The sequence below is a fragment of the Miniopterus schreibersii genome (genome assembly GCF_964146895.1).
Source record: "Miniopterus schreibersii genome assembly, chromosome: 19".
Lineage (NCBI taxonomy): Eukaryota > Metazoa > Chordata > Mammalia > Chiroptera > Miniopteridae > Miniopterus > Miniopterus schreibersii.
Genome location: NC_138119.1, coordinates 30934214 through 30959288, shown reverse-complemented (window position 1 = coordinate 30959288; position 25075 = coordinate 30934214). Strand labels below are relative to the sequence as shown.

At 51.8% G+C, this 25075-nt stretch overlaps 1 protein-coding gene across 2 annotated transcripts; it reads right to left on the bottom strand.

Annotated features, from left to right (window-relative positions):
* Positions 1 to 2151: 2151 nt before the first annotated feature.
* On the bottom strand, positions 2152 to 24754 carry SLC41A1 (solute carrier family 41 member 1). 2 transcript variants are annotated; one of them, XM_081120464.1, is made up of 11 exons: positions 24346 to 24754; positions 20838 to 21880; positions 13283 to 13390; positions 12101 to 12172; positions 11312 to 11456; positions 11015 to 11161; positions 10254 to 10401; positions 9347 to 9426; positions 8657 to 8791; positions 8187 to 8335; positions 2152 to 4687 (listed from the first exon to the last, which is right to left on the bottom strand). In XM_081120464.1, the coding sequence occupies exons 2-11, from the start codon at positions 21210 to 21212 to the stop codon at positions 4502 to 4504; spliced, it is 1545 nt and encodes a 514-aa protein (XP_080976590.1). In that variant the 5' UTR covers positions 21213 to 21880; positions 24346 to 24754; the 3' UTR covers positions 2152 to 4501. The 2 variants fall into 2 exon arrangements, with proteins under 2 accessions (XP_080976590.1, XP_080976589.1); XM_081120463.1 differs by lacking the exon at positions 24346 to 24754 and adding an exon at positions 23513 to 24175.
* Between the last annotated feature and the right edge of the window lie 321 nt (positions 24755 to 25075).

The following is a 25075-nucleotide window of genomic DNA, read 5'->3' as shown; positions in this document are numbered from 1 at the left end:
GGCTTCCTCCAAGACTTCCCTGATCCTCAAGACTTGGCAAAGTGTCCTTTCCATCTGCGTGCTCCTGTAGCCACCCTTGATTTACACTTACCGTCAGTGTGCCAACATTGCCCAGTCATTGCCTCCCTCCCCCTCCCTTTAATATTGACTAGTATTTTGGGGTTTAGTATGTGCTGGGCAGTGCCTAGTGCTTTATGTGCATGATCTCATTGAATTCTATTAATCCAAGGAAATAAGTTTTACTACAGATGAGGAAACTAAAGCTCAGAGAGGGTAAATAACTTGCCCAAGCTCACACAAACACAAGCAGAAGAGCTGGGATTTGAACTAAGGCCTGACTCCAAACCCTTTGCAGTCAATTGTAAATTTTCTAAGGGCTTATAGTGAAGGCATATAGTAAGTATTCAACAAGTAACAGCCATTATTATTTTGATCCAAGCAGGTTGTAAGCCTCTGCACGGATGGAATGTTAACCCCTTGGCACAGTATGCCAACTGAGGCCGAGTCAGTGAGTGGAGAGCAAGGCCACTGCATTGGCTTCCGGCCTATGCCCCAGAGCACCATCGGTAAATGATTGATGTGTTTTCTATCATACATCTCTGTCTTTAAGAGATGTTTCTTCAAAAGAAAAAATAAACATATGGGACTACATCAAACTAAAGAGCTTCTGCACAGCAAAAGAAAACAGCCTCAAAAATACAAAGGAACCCCATGGTCTGGGAAAACATATTTGCCAAGAATGTATCTGATAAGGTGCTAATTTCCAAAGTGTACAAAGAACTCATACTACTCAGCAAGAGGAAGACAAACAACCCAATTAAGAAATGGGCAAAGGACCTGAATAGACACTTCTCCAAAGAGGACATACAGATGGTCAAGAGACACAAGAGAAAATGCTCAGTGTCGATAATCATCAGAGATGCAAATTAAAACCACAATGAGGTGTCACTTCACACCTGTCAGAATGGCTCCCATCAACGAAACAAATGACATGTGCTGGCGAAGGTGTGGAGAAAGGGGAGCCCTAGCACACTGCTGGTGGGAATGCAGACTGGTGCAGCCATTGTGGAAAACAGTATGGAGGTTCCTCAAAAAATTAGAGATGGAGCTGCCTTTTGACCCAGTGACCCCACTTCTAGGAATATATCCTAAGAATCCTGAAACACTAATCAGAAAGACTATATCCACCCCTATGTTCATAGCAGCGCAGTTTACAATAGCTAAGATCCGGAAACAGCCCAAGTGCCCATCAGGAGATGAGTGGATAAAAAAGCTGTGGGACATTTACACCAGGGACTACTATGCAGCTGTAAAGAAGGAGGATCTCGTACCCTTTGGGACAGTAATGGAAGGACCTGGAGAATATTATGCTAAGTGAAATAAGCCAGGCAGAGAAAGACAAACATCACACGATCTCACTTATATGTGGAATATAATGAACAAAATAAACTGATGAACAAAACAGATTCAATGACGTGGAAGCATGGATCAGACTGACGAATGTCAGAGGGATAGAGGAGGGTGGGTGGGTAGAGGGGGAGAGAGTAACCAAAGAATTTATATGTCTATATGCACAACCCAAGGACATGGACAATGGTGTGGAGAGGGACTGGGGAGGGGGGTGGGACAGGGTGGAATGGGTCATTGGGGAGAAAAATGGACATCTGTAATATTTTAAACAAAAAATAAAATAAAATAAAATAAAATAAAATAAAATAAAAGCAGTAATTCAGAGCTAAAACTGCGGGGGGGGGGGGGGATGTTTCTTTTTTCTTTTTTGTTAATCCTTACCCGAGGATATTTTTTCATTGACTTTTAGGGACAATGGAGGGGGTAGGGGGAAAGGGAGGGGAGAAGGGAAGAGAGAGAAACATTGATGTGAGATGTATAGATTGGTTGCCTCTCGCAGGCCCCAACTGGGGCCAGGGATGGAACCTGCAACACAGGTACATGCCCTTGACAAGGACTCGAACCTTCAGCCTTTCATTGCACAGGCCAACGCTCTAACCACTGGCCAGGGTGAGATATTTCACTTCTTGTCACACTTTGGCCCCTTTCCACGTCTGAGGGAGGAGGGGGGACTAGAGAGGAGGGGGAACTACAACAGCTGAAGCTGCTTTTTGATGAGACACACAGGAACCACCAACCACCTAAATAAACGTCCTCTTTATTTACCAAATATAATTTATCAGTTATGTTGACATCTGTCAATTCAGTTATAGTAACTATAAATAATTCTCTTAAGACACAGTTCTGTAACTTTTTAAGGATACAAGAGTAAACCAATATCGCTCCTTGCAGCCAGGCCAAAAGTACATGCAGTTTGTGCAATCAGGGGAAAAGAAACGAATCTTCCACGAAAGTCAGCTTCATTGTCTTGCCGTCTCACCCCACAGTCCTCCCCTCTGCTCACAGTGAGGGCTGGGGACACGCCTACCTTCCTGCCTCAGGCAAAGGAAGATGCTCGAGTCTTCCAGGGCAGCCTGGCCGAACTCCAGAGATGAGGAAGGGGTGAGTGACTGGGCAGGGGTGACTGGGGCTCACGGGGCACAACTTCAGGGGCAGGGGAGTTGATTCTGGTGCCTGTACAAGAAGAGTCTGTGTGCAAATGTGTTTGGAGGTCGGGGACAAGATGCAAGGCCCGAGGAGCAGAAACAAGCCCAGGCTGGTGTTAATGAACTCTGTTGGACACAGTTCCAACTGGAGAACCTCTATGGTTCCTTCCAATTCTAAGGTTCTAGACTCCACTAAGTGGCCTGGGTGGAAATGGAGGGAGAGAGGAGACAGTCTGGAGGTACAGGGCAAGTTCCTGGGGTAAGGCATGGTGTTGGTAAGAGATAAGGTCATTCCTTTGCCTTTCCCTGGAGGTGGGTCCTTTAGGGGACGTGGGGGGGGGGGGTCTGGGAAGAATGTGGAGAGGCTAGAAAAAACCTGCATCCAAACGCCCAGATTTGTACATGTGTGAGTGTGGACAGACTTCCTATCTGTTCAGAGTAACGTGGGTAAGAGAGAGACTTCAGTGTTCTCCCAACCTTGTGCTAGGCAGAGAAAAAGCAGAGGGAGCTAGTTGATGTCTAGTCTACTAGTTCTGAACCCTTTTTTGATGGCTGGTAAGGGGAGGTGGAGTGTAGGAAAGGTGAGGAAGGGTCATTTGAGAGATGAACACTGGCTGAGCCATGGGGCTGGGCGCTCTAGCTGCGGTCAGCATTTTACACAGCTGGGCTCTAGGAGGGAGATCCAGAGGCAGAACCTGGCTTGGTGATACAGATGCAAATACAGCGAGGACGCTTTTCCTGCCAGATTGAAGGAGCATGTGGCCTTTATCTGGGGAATGAGGTGAGGTTAGAGCTGTATTTCCCTTACCACTGGCTAGTCAGTGCCTGGCACAGTACCTAATGCGTAGTAGGCACTCAGTAAATATTGCTCAGTGAATGTCTCAGACCTGCCTGCAGAAGCGCTCCTCTTGGGGAGGCTGTGCACTTGTTGAATGAGTAAATGACTGGATGGTCAATGTGGGCAGAAGCCAAGAAAGAGGACAACTGATCTCCATGACATGACAGACTGAGTGATTTTAGGAGGTGACACGTGACCATGTGTCCTCAGGAGAAACAGCAGCAGTGAGACACCCCTGGTTGCCCTCAGCCTCCCAACCATTCTCCACGTACCCATTCCTGTCCCTAATCCTGGAACCCAATCTGGCAAGCTCTGGGGAAGGTAATGCTTAGAGACAATTAGAGGTGAAGGCTGAACAGAGATACAGAATTGGTCCTCTGGGCCCAGAGGGGATATAGATCTTTGCAAACCTATGGGCGAGTATGGGTCAAAAGGGAAACCAGGCCACTGCTCATTTCTTCTGGATGTCACAATCAATGGCAAAAAGGTCATCAGGGCGGTGCTTACCATCAATTGGGTAAGAGGCACGTGCACAATTTGAATAGTCCACCTTAGTCTTTATGAAAGCAGAAGGGCCTAGGTCCAGAGGGCACAGAACAGGGCTAGGATTTTATGGAGCCAAGAGCAGTTGTCTCCTGCCTTGAAGTTGGTCCATTTCTAGAAAAAGTGTATGTGTGTGTGTGTGTGTGGGGGGGGGGGTTAGTGATATTTATTCCTCTGTTCAACCAAAAAAAGAGAAAACAAAAACACCAGAGCCCACTCACAAAGGGTTTCTCATTAGGGTCAAGACTAAGTTTGCTAAAGCATGTTCCAAGTTCCCAGATGGAATCCCTGTCCCAATCCACCTCACATGAAATTGAAATTGCACTTGGTGATTGTCTCAAAAATCTACTTGTACTGCTTATCTCAGTCCCTCTGCCCTGCCTGAATTCTTGTTATACAAACTTGGCTCAATGTATAAAAATTCCCATTGAAAATAATGAGAATTCGGTATCAAAGCGAAGTCCTAGAAAGAGGTGGGAGTGTGGAGTGGGGTGGGGGAAGGGGAACAAAAGACAAAATTTCATTAAGAAAGTGCAGAGGGTGAGGAGAAGGTTGAGTGACCAGGCTAGTCCCCGACGTCCGTGTCTCGGTCCCCAATGAGCCAGAGGACATGGAAGCTGAGTGCTAGGAGCCCAGTGCCAAGCAGGTCCCCCAGAGCTGTCAAGTACGGGATGGAGAAGTTGTCTGGGTCCAGGCCCCGGCCCCACATCCAGTGCACCATCCAGTCGGCGATGTACAGGAGAATCAGCACCTGGAGGGACACAAGACTTCAGCCTGTAGCCCTCCCTCTCTCCAGGGGGAGCCAAAGGCCACAGGATCTGGCCCATTCGTTGCATCACAAGGCTTGGCTCTCCACAGTCCCTACGCTGGGACAGTTCATCTTTCCACACGGTGACCTCTCTGTGTTCCTCCACCCCATTACCACCTTGGACACACAACAGACACAATGTGAGCCCTTTAGAAAGGAAGATGCTCTACTCCTTGGGGTCACCCACATCAGCATTACATTCTGCTCCCAAATTTATCAAAGAGGGGCTTCCTGACTGAAATCCTACGTGCCACAGGAGTTGGGCTCTCCTGCCTCTAATTCTAGGTCACCCTATTCACAGGTCACTCCAACTCCTGCCATGTTGGCCTCTCCAGGAGCCCGGCAGGGGGCAGGGGTTGGAGCTGGCTTTTCATAGAGCGATTTCTCCTCGGAGCAGAGTGGAATAAGGACAGCGTTTGAGGCCGCTGCCAGCACAGTTGTCTGAGTAACAGCTGATTATCCTAAGCTGGCTTCCTCCTGACCCTTTCCATTCTGCTGTTGTGAGCTCAAAGGACGCAAGTGTGTTTTAATGTTAGTCCTAGCAAAACAGAATCACGAACAAGTCTGCTAAATAGAAAGCAGGCAGTGCACAGCAATTCAAAAGACATTTTGGATTATCTACTGCTTTGATTTATCTGTGCCCTTGCTTTCCCTCCATTACTATAGATAACTAAGAATGGTCTAGATTAGAACCCTGCTAGTGGGCCCAGGACCAGTAGCACCAACAGCAGCTGGGAGCTTGTTAGAACGCAGTCTCAGTACCCCCTCCCCCCTCCCCAGGTCTCCTAAGTCAGATTCTGCATTTTAACAAGATTTGCATGCACCTTTAAGTTGGAAATGCACTTGATCTAGATGCCATGTGCAAGTGGGCAGGCCCACACCTTCCATATGCTCTGTACCATCCCTGACCTGGGCTCCCTAAATGACTGCAACCGTGTGAGAATGAAATGGCTTCTAATGGTAAAGCCCCAGCACAGTCATTTGGGAGGTTTTACTCTTGACTGTACTTTGCAAATGCTGTGGTATGAAAATTCTGCCCTAAGGGGCTCTGATACAGGAACCAGAGGCTCTTTCAGGATAGAGAAGCTAGAATTTATACCTATTTTTAGGCAAATTTGGTTGTTCTCCAGTCTTCTCTCCAGGGAGCCAGAGGTTACAGTTCTAGCGCCCTTCACATTCCCCATTGCCCTGCACACAGCTGCCTTGTATTCCCGTGGCCCTGGCCCTGATCCCCCAATAGCTTCACACCCTTTCCAGCAGCTTCAGAAGAGCCCCAAATAAAGAGCGGGGCAGAGGGGCTTCAGGAGATGCCCCAGGAAGGGAATGGCAGCAGCTGTTCCTACATTCCAGCCCCTGGGAAGGCCCTGGAACAAACGGCTGAGAGGAGAGGAGGCAGCACAGGATCCCGAAGAACCTTTACGGGGGTGAATGCCAGGCTCCGGGCCTCCATAGGCCTAGAGAAAGGGGCAGAGATGGGAGTGTCCCACGGCGTGCTCGTCAAGGATAATGGAGGCAAGGCTTATCCTTCCCAAGGTAGGTCAAGGCTAACCTCCAGCCACAGACCCTCTTCCTTCCCACTAAGTGCACTTGCAAGAGAATGTGGTGACCTGGGTAACTGCTTCGGGAAACAGCACATGGTTGATCTCAGCCCGGCCCTTGCTAAGATGTCCCTACACACCTTTCTCAAGGTGGGGGGAAGGGGCTGAAAGGGTAAGTGATCGTCAATAGGGGACTGGTTAACTGAAATTAGGGTACGTCTCTGTAACAGGCTAGAATGCAGCCATATAAAACCAGGATGCTCTTCTGTTTACATGTCGATATGGAATGGCCTCTAGGATAAATTGTTATGTGAAGAAAGCAGGGCTATCTGTGTGTAAAAAAAAAAAAGGAAAATAAGAAAAATATGTTTGCCTGTATAAATATGAAATAGCATGAAGGGTATATAAGAAATGGATACCCAAGTGCCCATCAGTGGATGAGTGGAAAAAAAAGCTGTGGGACATATACACCATGGAATACTACTGTAAAAAAGCTGTAAAGCAGCTGTAAAGAAGAAGGATCTCGTACCCTTTGGGACAGCATGGATGGACCTGGAGAGTATTATGCTAAGTGAAATAAGCCAGGCAGAGAAAAACAAGCATCACATGATCTCACTTATATGTGGAATCTAAAGAATGTAATAAACTGATGAACAGAATAGATTCAATGACATGGAAGCATAGAACAGACTGATGAATGTCACAGGGCTGGAGGAGGGCGGGTGGGTGGAGGGGGAGAGAGTAACCAAAGAATTTATATGCATATATGCACAACCCAAGGACATGGACAATGGTAGGGAGAGGGACTGTGGAGGGGGATGGGATGGGGTGGAATGGGTCACTGGGGATAAAAAGGGACATCTGTAATATTTTAAACAAAAAAATAAATTAAATTAAATTATAAAAAAAGAAAAAGAAATAGATAACACTGGCGGCTGGTGAGGAATAGAACTGGATGGCTAGGTGCAGGGCAGAAAAGAGGACCTTTCACTATGAACTTTTAAAAAATTTTGAATTGTAATGTGACTGTTATTACCTATTCAAAAAACAAATCTATAGGAGTTTAAAGGATAATAACCAGGGTGAGTGTGGCTATACAGGGGTAGCCTGAGGGAGCTCTGTGCTGATGGAATAGTGCTGTGTCTTGACTGTGGTGGTAGTTACATAAATCTACAAATGTGATAAAACTACGCAAAATTACACACACACACACACACACACACACACACACACACACAAATGCATGTGAAATGGGTGCAGCCTGAATAAACTCTGTGGATTGTATCAGTGTTGATTTCCTGCTTTTGACATTGTACTATAGTTTTGTAAGAGGTTACCACTGGGGGAAACTGATGGATCTCTCTGTACATTTTTCCTCCCACTTTCCTGTGAATATGTAATTATTTCTAAATAAAATGTTTAAAAATGTAATAATACAACAAGGGAGAGAGTGCCATAGTATTATAGAATGGCAAGGCTGGATAGGATCCTACTGATTGTCTAGTACAGTTGTTTTGACACTTTCTCAAGCCCTGAAACCCTTTATTATATGAAATCTTCTGAGAACACTCAACATGCAAAACAGAGCCAAATGGAGCTCTGTGGCCAAAGCCCACCTGCTCAGCACCCTACAACCACCTGCTGAAAACCACCACCTCCGGTTCATTCCTCTCAATTTGCAAACGTATCACAGGTTCAGAGATAATTCTACTACTGGGCCAAAGTCACACAGCACGTTAGTGACTCTGCTGGAACTACACCTGTGCTACCGAGCCCCTGTCCAGTGTTTATCTGCCATCCAGTCCCGGAGAAAGAGGGGCAGAGTGTCCAGACAGGCCAAGCCTGGGCCTCCCCTGTCACCCCAGCAGGGCAGCCCTGGCCCCCGTGCCCCTGCCAGTGCGTACCTGGAGCAGTGCGGCTGTCATGTAGAAGACGATGAAGATGAGTGTGAGTGTGGTGTGCCCTCCCTGCATACAGCTGATGGTGTAGAGGAACACCAGGTGTCCTGGAACCACAAGTAGGAAGAGGACCCGGGCCGAGCGAGAATTCACATCTGGGACCGGGGGAGAGAAGGGGTGAGGAGGAAACCTGGCCCCAGAAGGCCTTTCAAAGCCAGGAGGTACCACATTACACTCCAGGGCAGCAGACAGCTGACCCTCTACCTCTCCATCCCATGGCCCCCAGCCCCCAGGGTGTCTCAGGAAGGGAGAGCCTTCCTGCCTGGGCTGTGCCCTCTACAAAAGCTGGGGCAGCCCAGCAGAGAAGCAGAACCTGTGTATCTGGGCCCCAGCTGTTTCCTAAGTGAAGTTCACTGACTGCTGACCCCCTCCCTCCAGGGCTGGAATGGACCTAGGAGGAGGGGCTCTGCCATTACCAGGACTGAAGAAGGTGGTACAAGGACTGGGACAGCGGCGAGGGGCTTGCTCGGAGCTCTCCCCTGGCATTCCATTCATGTGGAGAAAGGTGGAGATGCGGCTGGCCTGCACTGCCACCAGATTGCCCCCAACACCTGCAGAGACCAAAGACCTTAGACATGGGGGAGGGACGAGTTCCCAGGAGAAGAGGGAGACATTAAGAAGAAAGACAAAGACCAAACAAAACCCCCACCCCAATTCCAGGGAGTCTTCCAAGCTCTACAGACTATAGCACCCAACCTCCCACGCTGGTACTTCTAATTGGGTTTGTTCAACAGGAGGCACCAGTAGGCGATCAGAGAGGGTGGGAGGAGAGGAGTCAGGTATTTCTTTCCTGATCCCTCGCTGCTTTATGGCAGTGGCTTACCCCTGCTGGGGGCAGAGGAGGGCTCTCTCTGGGTTTCTGTAATACTATTTTCTCCCCTTGACCCTTGAGAAGGAGGGCTTCCTATTGTTGCTAATCTCTGAATGCCTCAACATCTTGTTGGTCCTTCGACCCTGTTCTCATTTCTGGGAGCAGCCCCTTCATTAAAGTCTTGAACTAACTGAGCTGGATTCTCTTGCCTGCTAGAACCCCGAATGATACAAAGCCCCCCAATCCTCTTCTTCTGCCCTCTCCTTTCCCCTGGCAGCTGAGGCCAAGACCTCACCATTAATCACAGGTGTGAAGACAGCCATCCCTGCAAAGTTGGGGTCTGAGACAGTCTTGTCCAAGATGAGGCCTCCCACACTACGTAGACACAAAGAAAAAATGACACAAAGGCCATTAAAGGGTTCTGTTCTAGTCCCTGGTATGAGAGGGACAGGCCTATCTGACCTTGGGCAGGAAGGGAAGCAAGGTGGCTCCTAGGAGTCCCTTGTCTTCTAGTCTTTGCTTCTTTTACCAGAACCAGTTCTGCTCATAACATTCAACTGTCACACTGCTCCCTGAGCAAGCTGGTGGTGCCCACCTCCCAAGCTGGCTAGAGGAGCCATCATCAGGTTGACCTGCTTGTGAGAACCTTTGCTGTTTTGCCCACTCTGTATTTATTTCCCCTTCTGGTAACAGTGCTGAGATCTTCAGGGAATGGCCTCTCTTAAAGTCAGTTGCTGTGGTTCGCACGACATTACTCCAATGATGACTAGGCCCCAAAATCATCCAATCAAAGCATCTCATCCCCAAAGCCACAGACTGGTTGAAGGATAATCATGTGACTAAAGGAGAGTCAATGAAATTCTATTATGGGACTTTGTGAAATTGTTGAGAAAAAATCTCTCTTACGACTGAATTAGTACGAGTAGAAAAGTATGAACCTGGGGAGAACAGCCGAGAGATGGAGAATACTGGGGCCCTGATGATATAATTCCTGCTCCTGAAGCCAGCTGGGCCTTTTTAGTTCCCTAAGCCAATGCATTCTGATTTTCAATGAAACTCACTTCAGATAGTTTCTGTCATTTATAATAGGGTGACTGATACACCATTGAAGGCATTTCCAGGGTCTGTGCCATGCTCCATCTCTTCAGGTCTTAAAAGGGAGTTTGTGGCAGGGTGGAGAGGGTAGAGAGGCTTGAGCCTACCTGCTGATGGCCATGGCAATGATGACAGGCTCCCAGCCGGAGTACAGCACCTCCCTTGTGGCTGGGCTCCGTCGGGCCAGCACCACCCAGACAGGTAGCAGGGCCACGAAGAAGGCACAAACCAGGGGGTAGATGTATTTCCAGTTATCTGAGAAGCAGAGATCAGAGGGAGGTGAGCACTGTGGCTCCCAGCTCCCAGCCTCCCCCTGGCTGAGCCTGCAAATATCCCAACGGATAAAAGCAATGCCACGCTAAATGCCTGGAAATATATTGCCTCATTTGATCCTCACTGTAAGCCCAGGAGATAGATGGGGCCAGCCTTCTCCATTGTGTAGATGAGAAAACCAAGGTCAAAAGCTCCCCAAGCACTGGACTCATAAGGGGCAGAGACCAGACTCTAGGTTTCTTGCTTTGATCTCCAGAAATCACTATCTCCCCTCCCCTTCTTCATTTTGCAAGCAGATTCCAGCCTCAGTTCCTTTCCTTTACCCTGCCTGCCTTACCCCTCCAAGGGAAGCCAGAATCCACAGGACCCAGCAGGAATATGCATATTTCTCCGATACTTTCTTCCTGCTCCTGCTGCCTGAATTTGAGATAAGCACTCAGCCTCACCTCTCTAAGGTGGGGAGTTAGCACAACTGTGTTCCAACCAAAGAAAGAACACCGGAGAAATGCTTACACATCTGCACATACATTAACCATCTCTCCCAACTCTACCCAGGAGCCCACCCAGGTCACACCCTTGGTAGCCTCAGCCTCACCCAGCTCCAGGTAGAGTCCCCAGCTGATGCCTGAAAGTAGTGCCAAGGTAATGAGGTCACCCAGGCTGGCAGCAATGGGGGTGGCCACATTGTCTGGGTTGATTCCAATCTTTCGAGAGCCAATGATGACTCCAATCATGATCATACCTAGGGAGGAAGGGGAGGGGCCAGGAAGGGTAAGAAGAGATAAAGGGGTAGTAACAAAAAGAGACTGGAGGTACCCGGCCCAGTTGACACCTCTGGGGTAGCCCTCCCTGCTCCCTTGCTCCTCCCCCGTCCCCTCCCTTTCTTCCTTACCCAGGACCAGGGAGGCAATGAAGGCCGTGGCCACGCTACTGGCACACAGCAGAAAGGCATGCGGGATACTGAAGTGGCCGTCAGGGATCCAGCCAAAGACGACAGCTGCAATGGATGCCAGGAAGCCCACCACTGTGGCCTGCACCTGAGGAGGGGAGTGGTAACTCAGAGAGCCCTGGGAGTAGACAGCTTCTTAGCAGAGGCCACTGAGCACTTGGCCAGACCTTTTCCTGGCCCTTAGCAGCCCCACGAGGCAGGCAGGGCGGGACTGTCCAGTCCTCCCAAGCTGGAATGATGTCTTTATTTATTTAGTTTCACACCAGACACTAGTACTGGGCAGTGCACCCTGCAGGGGCCCAGGACATGTTACTGGCTGAATGAGTGTTCCTCTGGGGATTGGGGTGAGGTTCAATGGTGCCTAAGACTTCAGTCCAGAGACAAGGCCTGGGGCTCAAGGGGAATGACTACAGTGCAGAACCTATGTGGCCTTATGGGGACAGGAGACAAGGGTGGTCAAGGACGTTTCAGCACTCCAGTCTTCTCCTGAGTCAGATCTGTTGGGATAGGAGCCCCCTGCAGCACTGGGAGCCAAGAACTGACATTGAGATACTAGAGCTTTTTGGCTGCTTTCCTGGGAAACCTGGTTACCTCCTAAGGCTGCTTTGGGAGAAGCCAGCTCAGCAGGATGCCGGAGCTTCACTGAGGACCCAGCAGGGGCTGACCTAAACCTTTCAGATTCCTGACCAAGGAGGATGCTCAGCCCAACCTCTCTGGTTCCTGCTCTCTTACCTGGATGAGGGCCATGTTCCCAGTGATCATGCGCCAGAGCTCCTTGGGTGTGTCCATGTGCCCAATGTTGGCCTGGGAGAGGGAGGACAGGGGGCTAGAACTCCAGGCTGGAAAAGGCCTGCAGCTCAGTCCATTAGCACCCCACCTAGATCAGGAATCAGTGCGTGTGCCCTAAGACTCTGGGACTAGAACATGACCCCCCCTGGAGAGTGAAGTAAGATCAGGGGGGCCAGAGTGAGCAGGAAGGAGCTCCTTGAGCTCCTGTGGCTGGGGCGGGAGTGGGCAGGAAGGGGACGGCCAAGGGGGCCTCCCCTCTCCTCCTCAGGAGAGCTGCTGAGCAGAGGCAGGCCCCATCTTCTGTCCTGCTCATCAGGACAGCTCGTTCCTGCATGGGTGACAACGACTGGATGGATCCCAGCTCTGAAGCCAGCTTGCTGTCCTAGCGAAGGGAAGATTAGCTGCTGGTGTAGGACTATGGCCCCAAGGGCATCTGGGAAGGAGTGAGGTGGCATAAGCGAAGGCCCAGAGCAGGGCAAACTGGGGCAGACAAGGCTGGCTGCCACTTCTCTCTGCTGCCTTCTCCAGACTTGTGGCCATGTACGGACATCTCTGCCACCTGGTTCCCTTGGCCTCCTGAGTTTTATTGCTTCCTACCTCCCACCCCATGCCTTGTATCTGGTTCAGCCTCTGAATCGTTATGGCTGATCTAAGGGGTTGTGGGAGGTGGGAGTAATGAGCACCCCTCTCGGCCTATTCCTTTAAAGCCAAGGGGAAAAGGGAATGGAATGGGGGGGGGGTGCTGGGAAGGCCTGGCTCTGCTCCGGCCCAGCTGCAGAGTAGGGCTGGAGATCAGAGGAGGCCCCCATCTGTGCAGGTGGAGGGACCAGCATGATGCTTGCCTGTCAAAGCTGCACAAACAGTCACGAGGCGGGTTGCAAAACAGGGGGTGGGGCAAGAGTCCAGGGCTGGCTGAGACATCCAGAAACCGAGCCTGGGAACCACTCGAGCAGGGAGCCCCTGCCAGGAGCAGGACACCCAGCCTGGGATCTCCCTCCACCTGCCCACCCCAGCCCCACACTCCAGGCGTGGGCAGTTGAGAAAGGCCAGGAGTGATCTCCCAGCCTGGCTCTGTGCTGCCCGGAGCCCTCTGCATCCCCCAGTCCTCCCAGCCAGGGCACTCACTGCGGTGGACAGCCTCGATGCCAGGGTCATTTCCAGGTTCCCCTTAAGCCCCAGCAGTGCAGGCACCAGGATGAAGACCTCTGTCACCTTCTGGAAGACTTCCCAGTGCTACAAGGTGAAAACAGATCTCAGGAATTTCAGTGCCCCAAGGGACTGGCTTCAAGGTTGAACAGATAGTCTGGAATCAGGGGCTTGAGGAGGAAATGGAGTCAGCAGGGAGTGAGCACATCAGCCACCTTTCCTCCAAGAACTCTGGAACCAAACCAAGCCTGTGGTGCTCCAAACAACACAGCACCCCTCCCACCCCTCAGAACAGGGGAGATGCGGAGGGTTCTGGTCAGGAGCCCCCAGCCTGGCTCCACTTCCTCTGCCTGCGATTTGGAGCCAGGGGGAAGAGAACGGTGAGGAGCCACACAGCTGAGCCACCCCAGGTGGCTCACACCCCCAAATTCCTTTGAGATTCCCCCTCAAATCGCAATCCCCAACCCCACTGTCTTTAGTCCATTTTCTCTGTGGCCTCAACCTTGGGTAGTGTTGTCTCAGCTGTTGAGAGCTGGGCTCCACGGGGCTGAGATTAGAGTTTGTTTGGTTTCTATCTCTAAGGGCTTTGGGCCTCAGCCATAGCAATGTTCCTTCTGAACCGGATCTGAATTAAGACCGTAGCCCCCAAACCTCAAAATACTGGTTTGCAAGAGGCTTTTTATTCCTCCTCTGCACCTCTCCCTGCATACCTTCCCCGACCTCTCAGGGAGGAGGCAGGCGTAACCCTGAAGGGAGAGCACTGGGCTGGGAGTCAGGAGACACAGGTTCCAGCCGGACTTAGGCCTGGCTCGCCCCCCCGCCCCCCCCCCTCGGTTCCTTCAGCTAACATCTATTAAGTAGAGTGACTACGCTGGGCTAACTGCTCTACATGCATTTTTTCCCATTTCATCCTATCAACAACCTAATGAGGTAGGGGCTATTTTTAAGCCCATTTTGTAAATGAGGAAACTAAGGTTCAGAGAGCAATGTACTCATGAGTGCTAAGAGGAAAAAGTAGCAGCCAGGATTGGCTATCTGAAAGCTCCTTTAGTTGCAATTGAAACTGAAGACTTGTAAAAAGGGCTGGGATTGCTTCTCCCTCCCTGGCCTTGGCAGCAATGTGGGTTCCTTTATTTGTTTTAAGAATGGAAAGCCTTTAGGTTTGGAGAGGGAGGAGGGGGTGGAGACCAGGCAGAAGTGCATAGGTTGAGGCAAAGAGCTGTAATGTATGGACTTGACAGCCTTATGTCTCCTACAAGACACCCCAGGGAGGGGCCTCACGCTGTCTCTCCAACATCCTCCCCGCACAGACTAAGGGGACCTTAGACAAATTACAAGGACCTCAGGCTCCTGCCTATAAAATGTATAATACAGGAGCCAGATGAAATGGTCTCTAAAGGCAACTCCAACACCAACACTCTATAGTTAAGGATGAGCAAAGGTTACAAACCAAACTTACGTGAGAGATCCCTCATACTGATTAGGATGGCTACTATCAAAAACAACAAAACCCTCAGAAAAGAACAAATGTTGCCCGGCCGGGCGTGGGTCAGCGGTTGAGCGTCAACCTGGGATCCAGGCGATCGAGGTTCGATTCCTGGTCAGGGCACATGCCCGGGTTGCGGGATGCAGCCGATCAATGACTTTCTCATCATTGATGTTTCTGTCTCTCCCTCGCCCTCTCCCTTCCTCTCTCTGAAATCAATAAAGATATATTAAAAAAATAAAAAATAAATAAAAAAAAAGAACAAATGTTAGCAAGAATCTGGAGAAATTAGAACGCTTATGACTGTTAGTGGAAATGTAAAATGGTGCAATCACTATGGAATATAGTACGGGGGCTCCTCAAAACAATAAAGTAGAATCTATCACATGACCCAGCAATCTCACTACTGGGTATATATCCAAGAGTTGAAAGCAGGGTCTCAAAGAGATCTCTGTCCACCCATGTTCATAGAAGCGCTATTTACAACAGCCAAGAAGTAGAAACAACCCAAGTGTCCACTGACAGATGAAGAGATAAATAAAATGTGTTAGATACATACAATGGAATATTATTCGGCCTTAAAAAGGAAGGACAGCATGTCACCTGTACAACGTGGATGAACCTTAAGTACATTGTACTGAGTAAAATAAACCAGACACAAAAAGGCAAATGCTGTATGATTCCACTTATATGAGGTATCTAAAGAAGTCAAATTCATAGGAATAGAAAGTAGAACGGTGGTGCCAGTGGAGGGGGTAGGGAGAGAAGGGGGATTAGTGTTTAATGCGTACAGAGTTTTAGGTTTGCAAGAGGAAAATGTTCTGGAGGTGGGTGGTGGTGATGCTAGCACAACAATGTGGGTGGACTTAACCCTACTGACCTGCGCATTCAAAAAGGGTTAAAATGATAAGTTTTATGTTATGTGTTTCACCACAATTAACAGCAGATGCTCGAGGATATCAGAGGGGGCTGGGCCAGGACTAGAGACCGGGTGAGGCCGGACACTAGGGGTCCTATAAAGGCAAGGACCTCTCTTTTCTCCTCAGTTCTTCTTGTGTGTGTTTTTGGGCAGGGGAGGGATGACCCTGTCGGTACCCTGGTGACAGGCTCATCTCATTAGGGCTGGAGTGTATCCTGATCTGGGCTCTTGGCCTGGCCCCTCACTGGTGGAGGGCCTAGGACTCTCTTTAGGGAAGCCCCTCTCAGAAACCCCCTTCCCTGCCCCCTCTCTCCCTCAGTAAGTTGCTGAGCTTTCAGGCATCCACGGGAAGAGCCAGCCCCTTCCAGAGGCTGGAAGGATTCAAATCCCTTCTCATACCTAAGGCCCCAGGGAGAAGGCAGCCCCAGCGAGCCCCATCTACCCAGGAGGAACTTGGAACTGTTACTTTTGGATGCTGGTGCACACTGCTGGGGTGCCAGCTCCCTGCAGGCCCAGCCTTGCTCCGCTTTGCCCGCTCCTTCCTCACCTAAACTGGACAAACAGCTTCAGAGGAGGAAGAATTCCCCTCTGCTCCCCTCCCCTCAGGAAGGTGCCTACTGTGGGCTTTCAGAAGTCCTCTCTGAGCACAGCCTCATAGCCTGTCCTCTCTGCAAACCATCTGCCCCTCCCAGCTTCCCAGCTGCCAGCTCTGTGAAAAGCTTGGTTTTCCAGGTAGGTGTATGTGATGCATATGCACTGGCCGAGTGAAGAGCCCAGAAAGAAATACTCCAAGTGTATGCAAGTAATAGTTTCTGAACTGTTTCTCAGGAACATTGTCTTTATAATTATTTAAGAAAAATAATGTATGCAGCTCAGCTAAGCCTTTCTGGCTGCCACTATAGGCACTCCCCCAGTCCCCCTCCCCCCCCCCTTAAATACACAAGGACCTAGGAGGTGTGGGGTTTTAGTGGTGCTAAGATGAGAGACAGACAGGCAAGGAGAACAGGCAGCCACAGTAACAGCCCCTGTGCAAGTCCTCCCAACCGCACAGAATATAGCCCAGAACTTCCCGCAACCCGAGTCCGGCCCAGTGAAGCCAAGGGGGCACTTGGGTCAGAGCAGCCAATTCCTACATACTTTCTTTACCCACAAAACCCGCTCAAAGATGCAGCCCAGGGTGCACACACACAGGGCTCTGGGAAGAGATGCTGGTATGTGGAAGCAGCCTGGAAGCAGGGTGGCCCCGAGGTCAGGAGTCCGCAGTATGAGGCAGGGGCAGACAGTGTGTCCTTCCTGCTTTGGCCTAATTCAGGCCCATCCTGTTCACCCTGGCAGGGAGGGCCTGCCCCTGAAGTCAAACCCGTCAGCCCTGTCGGCCAAACCTTCACCCACGCCTTCCTGCTCTGCTGGGGACAGAAAAGAGTGTGTTCCAAGAAGCACGGCCCCACTGGGGGCAGGGGTTGGGGGTGCATCTACACATTTCACTGTTTCTCAGAAATGCAGCTCCTCTTCCAGGTCTTTCTTATGGAGGTGGGGGCTCACTGGTCCCTGATGCTCTGGGGGTGAGGGATGAGACTGTGCACCCCACACTCAGAAATAATCCTGATTCAGAGTAGTCACCTCAGTGGCCCTGCCAGGACCTCCTCTTTGCCCTTCCAACTATCACCTCCTCTGGCCTCATACACTGACCCCTGCCTGCCTTACAGTGTTCTGTCCTGAGCCTCTTCCCCTCCAGGAGGGTAGCAACGGGGAAAAAAGTCACAGCCAGGAAGAACTGGAGCCAAGACATTAAGACTGAAATCCACAGAGATAAGCTCTACGCAAGGGCTGTGGGAGAACCTGGGAAGTGGGGCTGGAGCCCATCTTTCAGATCAGGTTAGAGTAAGCCCAGTCTTCACCTGTCTGAGCCACTGTCCCCCCTACACACACAACTCTGCAGGTATCCTCTAGTTGTCCAAGGAGAAGGGCTTCAGGGCAACGCCAGGATTAGAGAGCTGGACAAAGTGTGAGATAGGGGTGGTCAAGTGAGATGGAACCTGAGTGTCATGCCCAGGAATGCCCACAGCCACGGGAGCAGGCCAGGCGGGAGAGAATGCCTCTTTCCCAATCCACTTGCCCAAGCCCATGCCTGCCATCTACTTTCATCTTTGCAGATGCTCCCATATACTCAGCAGGTAGAGAAGCCAGAAAAGGAGGTGCTTGGGGCAGGGGGGTTTGCTTTCCTTGGCATCCTCAGCAAGTGAGCAGTGGAGTGAGTTAAAATAAGGACCTAGGAGTCCTACCCGTCCTAACACAGCTGGGAATTCCAGTGAAGGTGTGCATACCACTTCCTGCCACCCTCATTCCTTAGAAGGCTGACCAAAACAGGGAGTGAGGTGCCCTGCAGCAGCCAGGACCAAACTAGGGGGTGGGGCACAAGGCATCTGCAGCAGGGAGGTTCCCATGCCCCAATCCACTTCAGTTCCAACATTGGGCCCAACCCTGCTTTCCCTCCCAAATGCTGCAGGAACTTTCAGCCACAGTGGGGAAATTGGAGCTGTACACAGAGAGCAGAGAGGAGGGCAGATAAGAGGAGACAAAATGGGCCTTCCAGGAAGAGACTGGGTCTTCTGTGGCAGTGGGGAAAGATTGGGGGCCCTGGGCCAAGGAAACATCTGCACCAACATGGACTTCTGCTCAGTTGCTCTGAGACACTGGGGACACTCTACAGCCACCTCCTCCAGATGGCCCCAGGCTCTTAGGAACTCCCAGACTCTGCCCCACTGAAGGCTATCTTAGCTTGTGATGGAAAATGCAGGTGTGAATCCTTAGAAATCATCCTGCTCTTCCTGAATCTGAGATTGTCAGTTGCCCCTTTTGCTCCCCTAGATATGGACTAAGGATCTCCCTGTGGTCTCATGTCTTGCACCCACTTTCTCCCATGACACCACTTCAGCTATCTGCAGGGCCTGCTCCAGCTCAGCTGTGGTAGGGAGGCTGGGGAAGGGGACAATCCAGCCATACTGTCATCCATACCAACTGGACCTAATTCTGCAGCGAGCTTAGGTGCCACACCGAGGACAAATGCTGGCCCTCTGTGGGTGTGTTGGGCAGGCTCCAAAGGCTCCCTACCTAGGTCTCTCAATGTCTCAGGCTTGTGGGGGTTGGGTGGGGGCGGGGCAAGATGTCAGAAGACTTTTCCAGCTCTACAATTCTGAGTATGTGGGATGAGAAAGCAGGGGGCCCTCTAAGAACTTTTGTTCTTGCTCGCTCTAGAATATAACTCCAATTGTTCCAGATTTCAGTACACCCTGTTTTTCAGGGGAAGACAAAGAGAGCAGAATTCTCCCAGAATCTTTAACCAACTGGCAAATTATGGTCATGGTGAAGGCCACGAAGGTTAATGGCCAGGCTCTGAGTTAGATGACCAAGGACAAGTTACCTAACTGCTCTAAGCCATACGTTCCCTATCTACAAAATGGGGATGATTATGGCTCCTACACAGGAGCCCAGCAAATGCTCCCCATATCAGTATTACCCAGAAAATAAAACAACCTTCTCCCAGTTCACCACTGAACCCTGCTTCTATACCCTTTTGTAGGTACCAAACCAGAACTCAAAAACTCTAAAAATGAGAACCAAGGCCACAGGAAAGGGATGGAAGAGGTGGAGAAACTGCTATCCAAGTCTCATTTCTTCTACCTCTTATTACCCACCTCTCACTGCACTAGGAGGAGGGGCAGCCACTGGGGGGAGGAATCCAGAGCTCACCTTCCCAGCTCCAAGCTGGCTTCCTTACTGGCATGAGGAACAGTTCTCAAGGTAGCAAGATAGGGGTGAGAGGAAGCAGGACAAGGCACTTTGGCATGCCATAAGCAACACCCTCATTAGCAAGCAAAGGTGCAGGGTTCTCCTCAAGGGCTCAAGTCAAAGCAGGAACCACCGAGAACCTACCACCCTCAGTTCCCTGGGACAAGAGCATGGTGGGACCCACCAGCAGGACTCTGCATCACCACATGCATCGTTTGGAGGGTTGGATTGGCACAGGAGAGGGGATGCTGAGCTCCACATCCTCCTGAGATTTCATGGTCAGGGACACATTGATGGGTCCTAAAGGGGGGAGGCCAGATCTCCCTTGGCCTCAGCATTTGGTATTTCTCTGAGTACGGAGGACAGAGCCCAGTACTCAGCAGAAATTTGATAACTGCTAATGATTAACTTAGTTAAATGCAGCATCTTCAGAAAGCTGTGTGCCTTATCGTGCTTCAGAAACTTTTATCTAGAAAGAAGACTTGAACTATCTCTTGGGCCTGGAGGTTTTGGGTGAGTCCTAAGCCACAATACACTAACATAGCATATCCCTGGCTCTCCCAGGACCTACCAATTCTTATTCTCAATTCTATCCGGTGGCCTCAAAAAGAGTGTTCTTTGTCCAAAGCAGGTTCACGAAGACAGGTAAGGAGCAAAGAGGACAGTTTTGTCCAAGCCTGGTTACATTTTGCCCCCATTTATGTCACCGAATTAGCATTTCTAGGTCTTATTATGCCACCCCCCTCAAATCATGCATCGGACAGCATGTGCCCAACTCCATTCCCCAAGGAAATTGTGCCAAGGTTACAGGCAGATAAGCAACACAAAATGCTTTAAAGAACCTTCCCGTTTAATTTGAGACCCTCTTGGCAGCCAGACAAATTCCTGCCCAGCAGGCGGATGGAAAGGAGACTTGAAACTGAGCTTTCTACTACGGGTACCCTTGAAACCTCAAGTGAAGGGAAAAAGAAAGCGTAAAGCGGAGACCCATCTAAATGTGTCCTACTGAGCCAGGCTTAGTAGGAATGCCCAGGAGGAATGGCAGGCAGTCGCCCCATTCCATCTCTCCTCCTCCAAGCCTGAGTTCTGGAACCAATTCAGCTTCTGTTAAGCATTACTGCCCTGACCCCGTCCCCGGGGCTCCTGGGCTTCCTCGAGGCTTCTGCAGTAAGTCACTAGACCAAGAAGAAACTGAGGATATGATTCAAAGGCAAACAGAATTCTAGGAAGCAGCAGCAGCTGCTGCCAGGGAGGTGGAGAGAAAGCTCCAAGAGCCAGTTTCCCAGGAGGAAAGGTGTCCCCGGGACTCACAGGCCAGAGCTGCCCTACCCAGGTCCTACCTGCACGATGTCCAGCACCATGCCTGCAGCCACAGTCCCAAAGCCTGCCAGGAGGAAGGGAAAGAGCACTTGCAGGCCGATGGAAAAGGAGGTCTCCTTGAGCGGGGAGGGTGGTGCGGGGCCGCGGTCTGTGCTGACGTCGTCGCTCTCGTTGCTCTGGCTCCCGTTCTCCAGCAGGGCGTCTTCCTCCCGAACCCCCTTGGCGTTGGCCCGAGACTCAATCACCACCACCTCTACCCCAGCCCCATCAGGCCCCAGGAACTCCGCGGGCCCTGCCAAGGGCTCTCGGCCGGAGCCATCTGAAGAGCAGGGTGAAGCAGTAGGGCCAGTCCCGTTCAGCTGGTGGACGTCCTTCAGCTCCAACTTAGAGGACATGACGGGAAGGGAAAACGGGACGGGGGAAACTTCTTTCTCTCTCTCTCTTTTTTTTTTTTTTTGCCTTCTCTCTCCCTCTCTAACTCGAGAAAGAACTTAGTCTTGGGGTGAACCCAGGCTTGGGCGCCGCAGGACCTCTTCCCACGGCTCTCCGCTCCTACCAGGTGCTGCAAACACTGATCTACCAACAGGCAGCCCCATCAAGCACTGAAGCCGCAGGCTGGAGGGAACCAGAAACTCCTCACCAGACCCCGCAGCCAGCCACTAGGGGTGCAGATGCCTGACGCCTGTTGTCCAGCGCTGGGCTGGGGGAAAATTAATCTGGCCTCTTATCTTCTTTGGTTCTCAGCAGCAGGCTCTTCAGAGTAGGGATATCCAGAGTGGAAGAACCCAGCTGAATCTGGGGTAACCTCTGAGGTGGCCCTTCTTTCATGAAAAGTAGCTTGAGTTCAATTCTTTCAGAAGGCAGCCTGGGCCTGGAGCAGTGGCTTCTTCCCACGCCTCTGGCTGGGGTCCTTAAGCTTCCCACAGCTTCTCGGGTTCTGCTGGTCCCAGGACAGTGTCTGTCGTCTTTCACCTTTCTTCCAGAGATTTCCTTCCTTCCTGGGAAGACCTTGAACCTCCCAGAATCCCTGGACCTTCAAGTCACGAGAATCTGTGTGGAATACCTTATGTAGAAAGAAGACAAGAAAAAGAGAATGTTACGATATAGCAAAGGACGGCTCATCCTGGGAGACATAAAAGCAGGCACAAGTCAGGCATGAAGAGTTTGTTTTTTCCACTAAATTTACCCATTTCTGCACTGCAACATCTGGAGGACCAGCAGGCACTCTCCCCACCACTCTCCCAGTCAGCAACCCACCGCCCCACGGGATCACCCCAGTGGTGAGCAGCCCGGGATGGGGAAGATGCTGTGCAGGAGGCCTTGCACTGTCTTCTTGGTAACCAGGGGTGGGCAGGGATGTCCCGGGAGACATCCCTTCTTGAATGCTCCTGAAGAACCCGGTGTTATTTGGATGTAGTCTGCCCGGTGGAGTCAGTTACAAATTCAGTCACAGACTCCCTGCCACACACAGCCACACCACTGTAGAACATGATTGTTTACAGTCACAAGACAGCCACACAGGGCAATTAAACAGGCAGAATCTGATCACTGAGTGAAGGTCTCCAGATTCCCAAGCACTGTAGCCCCTGAGAAAAAAATAGGACTCCCTGAGCAGTGAGGCGAGCCTGCCAGACCAAGGCCAAGAGCCAGAGGCCTACCCACTCCTGCCCTTGAGAGTCAACAGTGTTACAAAAAGCTCAGACTTGGATCCAGGCCTCTGTCTCTACTTCTCTCCCCCTGCTCTGGGCCCTGCGAGCTTGTCAGATAGGACAAGGGAGTTATCTCAGTTTGAAGGGAAAGAGGGTAAAGCTACTGGTTACTATGCACACCCTTCAGTTCCCTAGGTTTGCCCTGTTCCCCAGGGTTGCTGAGAGTTGGATATAGTGGAATTTACTTAAACAAAAAACAAAAGCACCAAATAAAAAACAACAAAGCAAAACAAAATACAAAGCAGCGTAAGCCAAAATACACTTGCTCCCAAGTACAAGTCTCTGGCTGTAATGATTCCACTTTTTTGCCTAAGGGAATCCTGGGGCCTAGATCCCACCCTATTTCATTTCACCACAATCGCTCTTACGAAGTAAAAAATAATTTTAAAGAGAATTTCCCGGGGTAAGAAGAATAGGTCCTTAAGTATTTCAAACACACACAATCGATTAGTCAACTCCAGTTTGGGAAAGGGTGGATCAAACTGCAGTCAGTCACTGGCCCACAGGTTATTGTTTTCTCTTTCTGTCCACGCAAGTCACCAGGACTCCCTTTTCCAGTCTCCTTTAACCAAATCTGTGGTTCTTTCAAAGACCCTCACTGGAGATCTAGGAGGGCACCTCTGCGCAGGAGGGAGTCCACTGCTCCTGTTCCAGGAAAGTTTCCGAGTCGCTAAAACTTGACCCTCCCTCCTCCTGTCTTCCACTCAGGCCACCTAACCTGAAAGGGGACGGGCAGGAAGAACAGCCAGTCCCTGACTCCACTCCTTCCAGTAAAGAGACTTCGGACAGGCCTAAGGCCCTGGCGTGAAAGCAGCAAAACGGAACCAGGATGCTCTGACAGTAAACGACCCGTTTTACCGTCCCCAAGCCCAAGGAAGGGGAGAAGTACGCGGGCGTCCTCGCTCGCCCCTCGCGGAGTCAGACTCAGCAAATGCGCTGCGCGCCAGGATCCCGCCCTCCGCCCCCCACCCCACACCGGGACTGACCTGCTCCCAGCGCAGGAGGAAGGGGGGCGCCTGGCGAGTGGCAGCAGGGGCCCGCGGTCTCGGGGAGTACAGGGGTCCCCCTCTTCTCATCACTCCTCTTCCTCGGCGGTCCTCCTCGCCCCCCGGCGTGCCCCCCCACACCCCTAGCCAAGGCGAGCGTCCAGCCGCGACCCCCGGCTCGCTACATTTCGCCTCCGCGCTACAGCGAGGCCGCCGCTCCGTTTCCACGAGGGGGAGGTGGCCGGCAGGACGGGATATACCGCCGCGGGGTCGGGCGGGGGGCGCCCGTGCCCGGGACCGTGGGGCCGAGCTCACTCGCCCCCAGTCGCTTTTGGCCCGCGGACTTGGGCGGGACTGGTTGGCCGCTAGTGGCAAACGTGATCTGGGGCAGGCTGGGTGGCACCCCCTCCTCCGTCAAAAATAGATTCTGGATGGACATCTGCGGCAACCAATCAGGGGTGGAGGGGGGCGGGCTCCGCCTCGCCCGGCCCCTTTCCTTTGCTTTGGGCGGGGAGGCGGGGCGTCGGAGAAACCGGGTGCGCCGGGTGACGGGAACCGGGGAGCTGGCGGTCCCGCGGCGCGGCGACCGCGCGGGTCCCAGCGCCGCCCCCGCCGGCGGCCTGAGTTCCCGCAGCCAGACGATCGTCGCGCTTTGCCACCTCCCTCGGGCCCGCCCACCGCACCCCCGAAAGGCGTGTGCGCCTGTGCGCGCGACTGCTCGGGCATCTTGAGTGTTTCCTTGAGCCCTGGGCCTTCGCGAAGACGGGGAAACCTCCGCGGGGAGCTCCCGCGCTCCTGCCCCGCGCTCCGCGCTCGGACGGAACCGTCCCTACCTCGCCCTGGGTCGCGGCGCCTCTCCTGTGGCCCGGTCACCTATTGCTTCCGCCAGGTCCAGCGCGCTTCTCAACAGATGGCTCAACCCGGACGGAACCGGCCTTAATAAAGCCCCAGCCTCGAAAGGGGTGGAGATGGGAGGGCGGGGGGAAGAGGTCAGGCTCTCGCCGGGGTCACACGCGCTCCACCTGAGGCCGGGGCGGAGTGGAGCCTGGCTTCCTCTGACCCACCGGGCCCGGTGGCCGCGTGGGGAGCGAGGTCTCCAGGCCGGGCGACACCGAATCCAACTTTCCCTGACGCACCTCGGGGCATCAAAGCGGGGTGTTCCCTGCCAGCCTCCCGCCGCTTCCTCCCGGGGGCATTTGCACCTCTCCAACGCGAGTCCAGCACCCGTTCTCTTTGGGATGTTTTTGTGCAGGGGGTGTGACCTCCCCCATAAAGGAACCGCCACCCTCGGGTTTTCCCCTCTTGTCAGTGGAACCTGTGAGCAGCTGTTCCTTCCTGCCCTTTTCCTCCCGGAAAGTGGCTCGGGTGGCATTTGAGCGTGACTTCAGACCGCTGGATGGGGTTTGTAGGAGAGGAGTGAAGAACACAGTGCAGGGCATGAAGCTTTTGGCTTCCCTTTCAGAAAGGGGGGGGGGAGAAAAAGGGGGGGGGGAGAGAGAACACAGCAACTTTGGACAAAGATAAAAACACGTACAACCTCCCTCTCCAGTATTTAGGATTATT

Bases quoted from the DNA above. Each gene is read 5' to 3' on its own strand.
- SLC41A1 (XM_081120464.1), bottom strand. From the start codon at position 21,212: ATGTCCTCTAAGTTGGAGCTGAAGGACGTCCACCAGCTGAACGGGACT. The intron at 13,391-20,837 runs GTAGGACCTGGG...TTCACCTTGTAG, and splicing joins TGGTGCTGGACATCGTGCAG to CACTGGGAAGTCTTCCAGAA. The intron at 8,792-9,346 runs GTGAGGTCTTGG...TGGTCTCTGCAG, and splicing joins CTTCACACCTGTGATTAATG to GTGTTGGGGGCAATCTGGTG.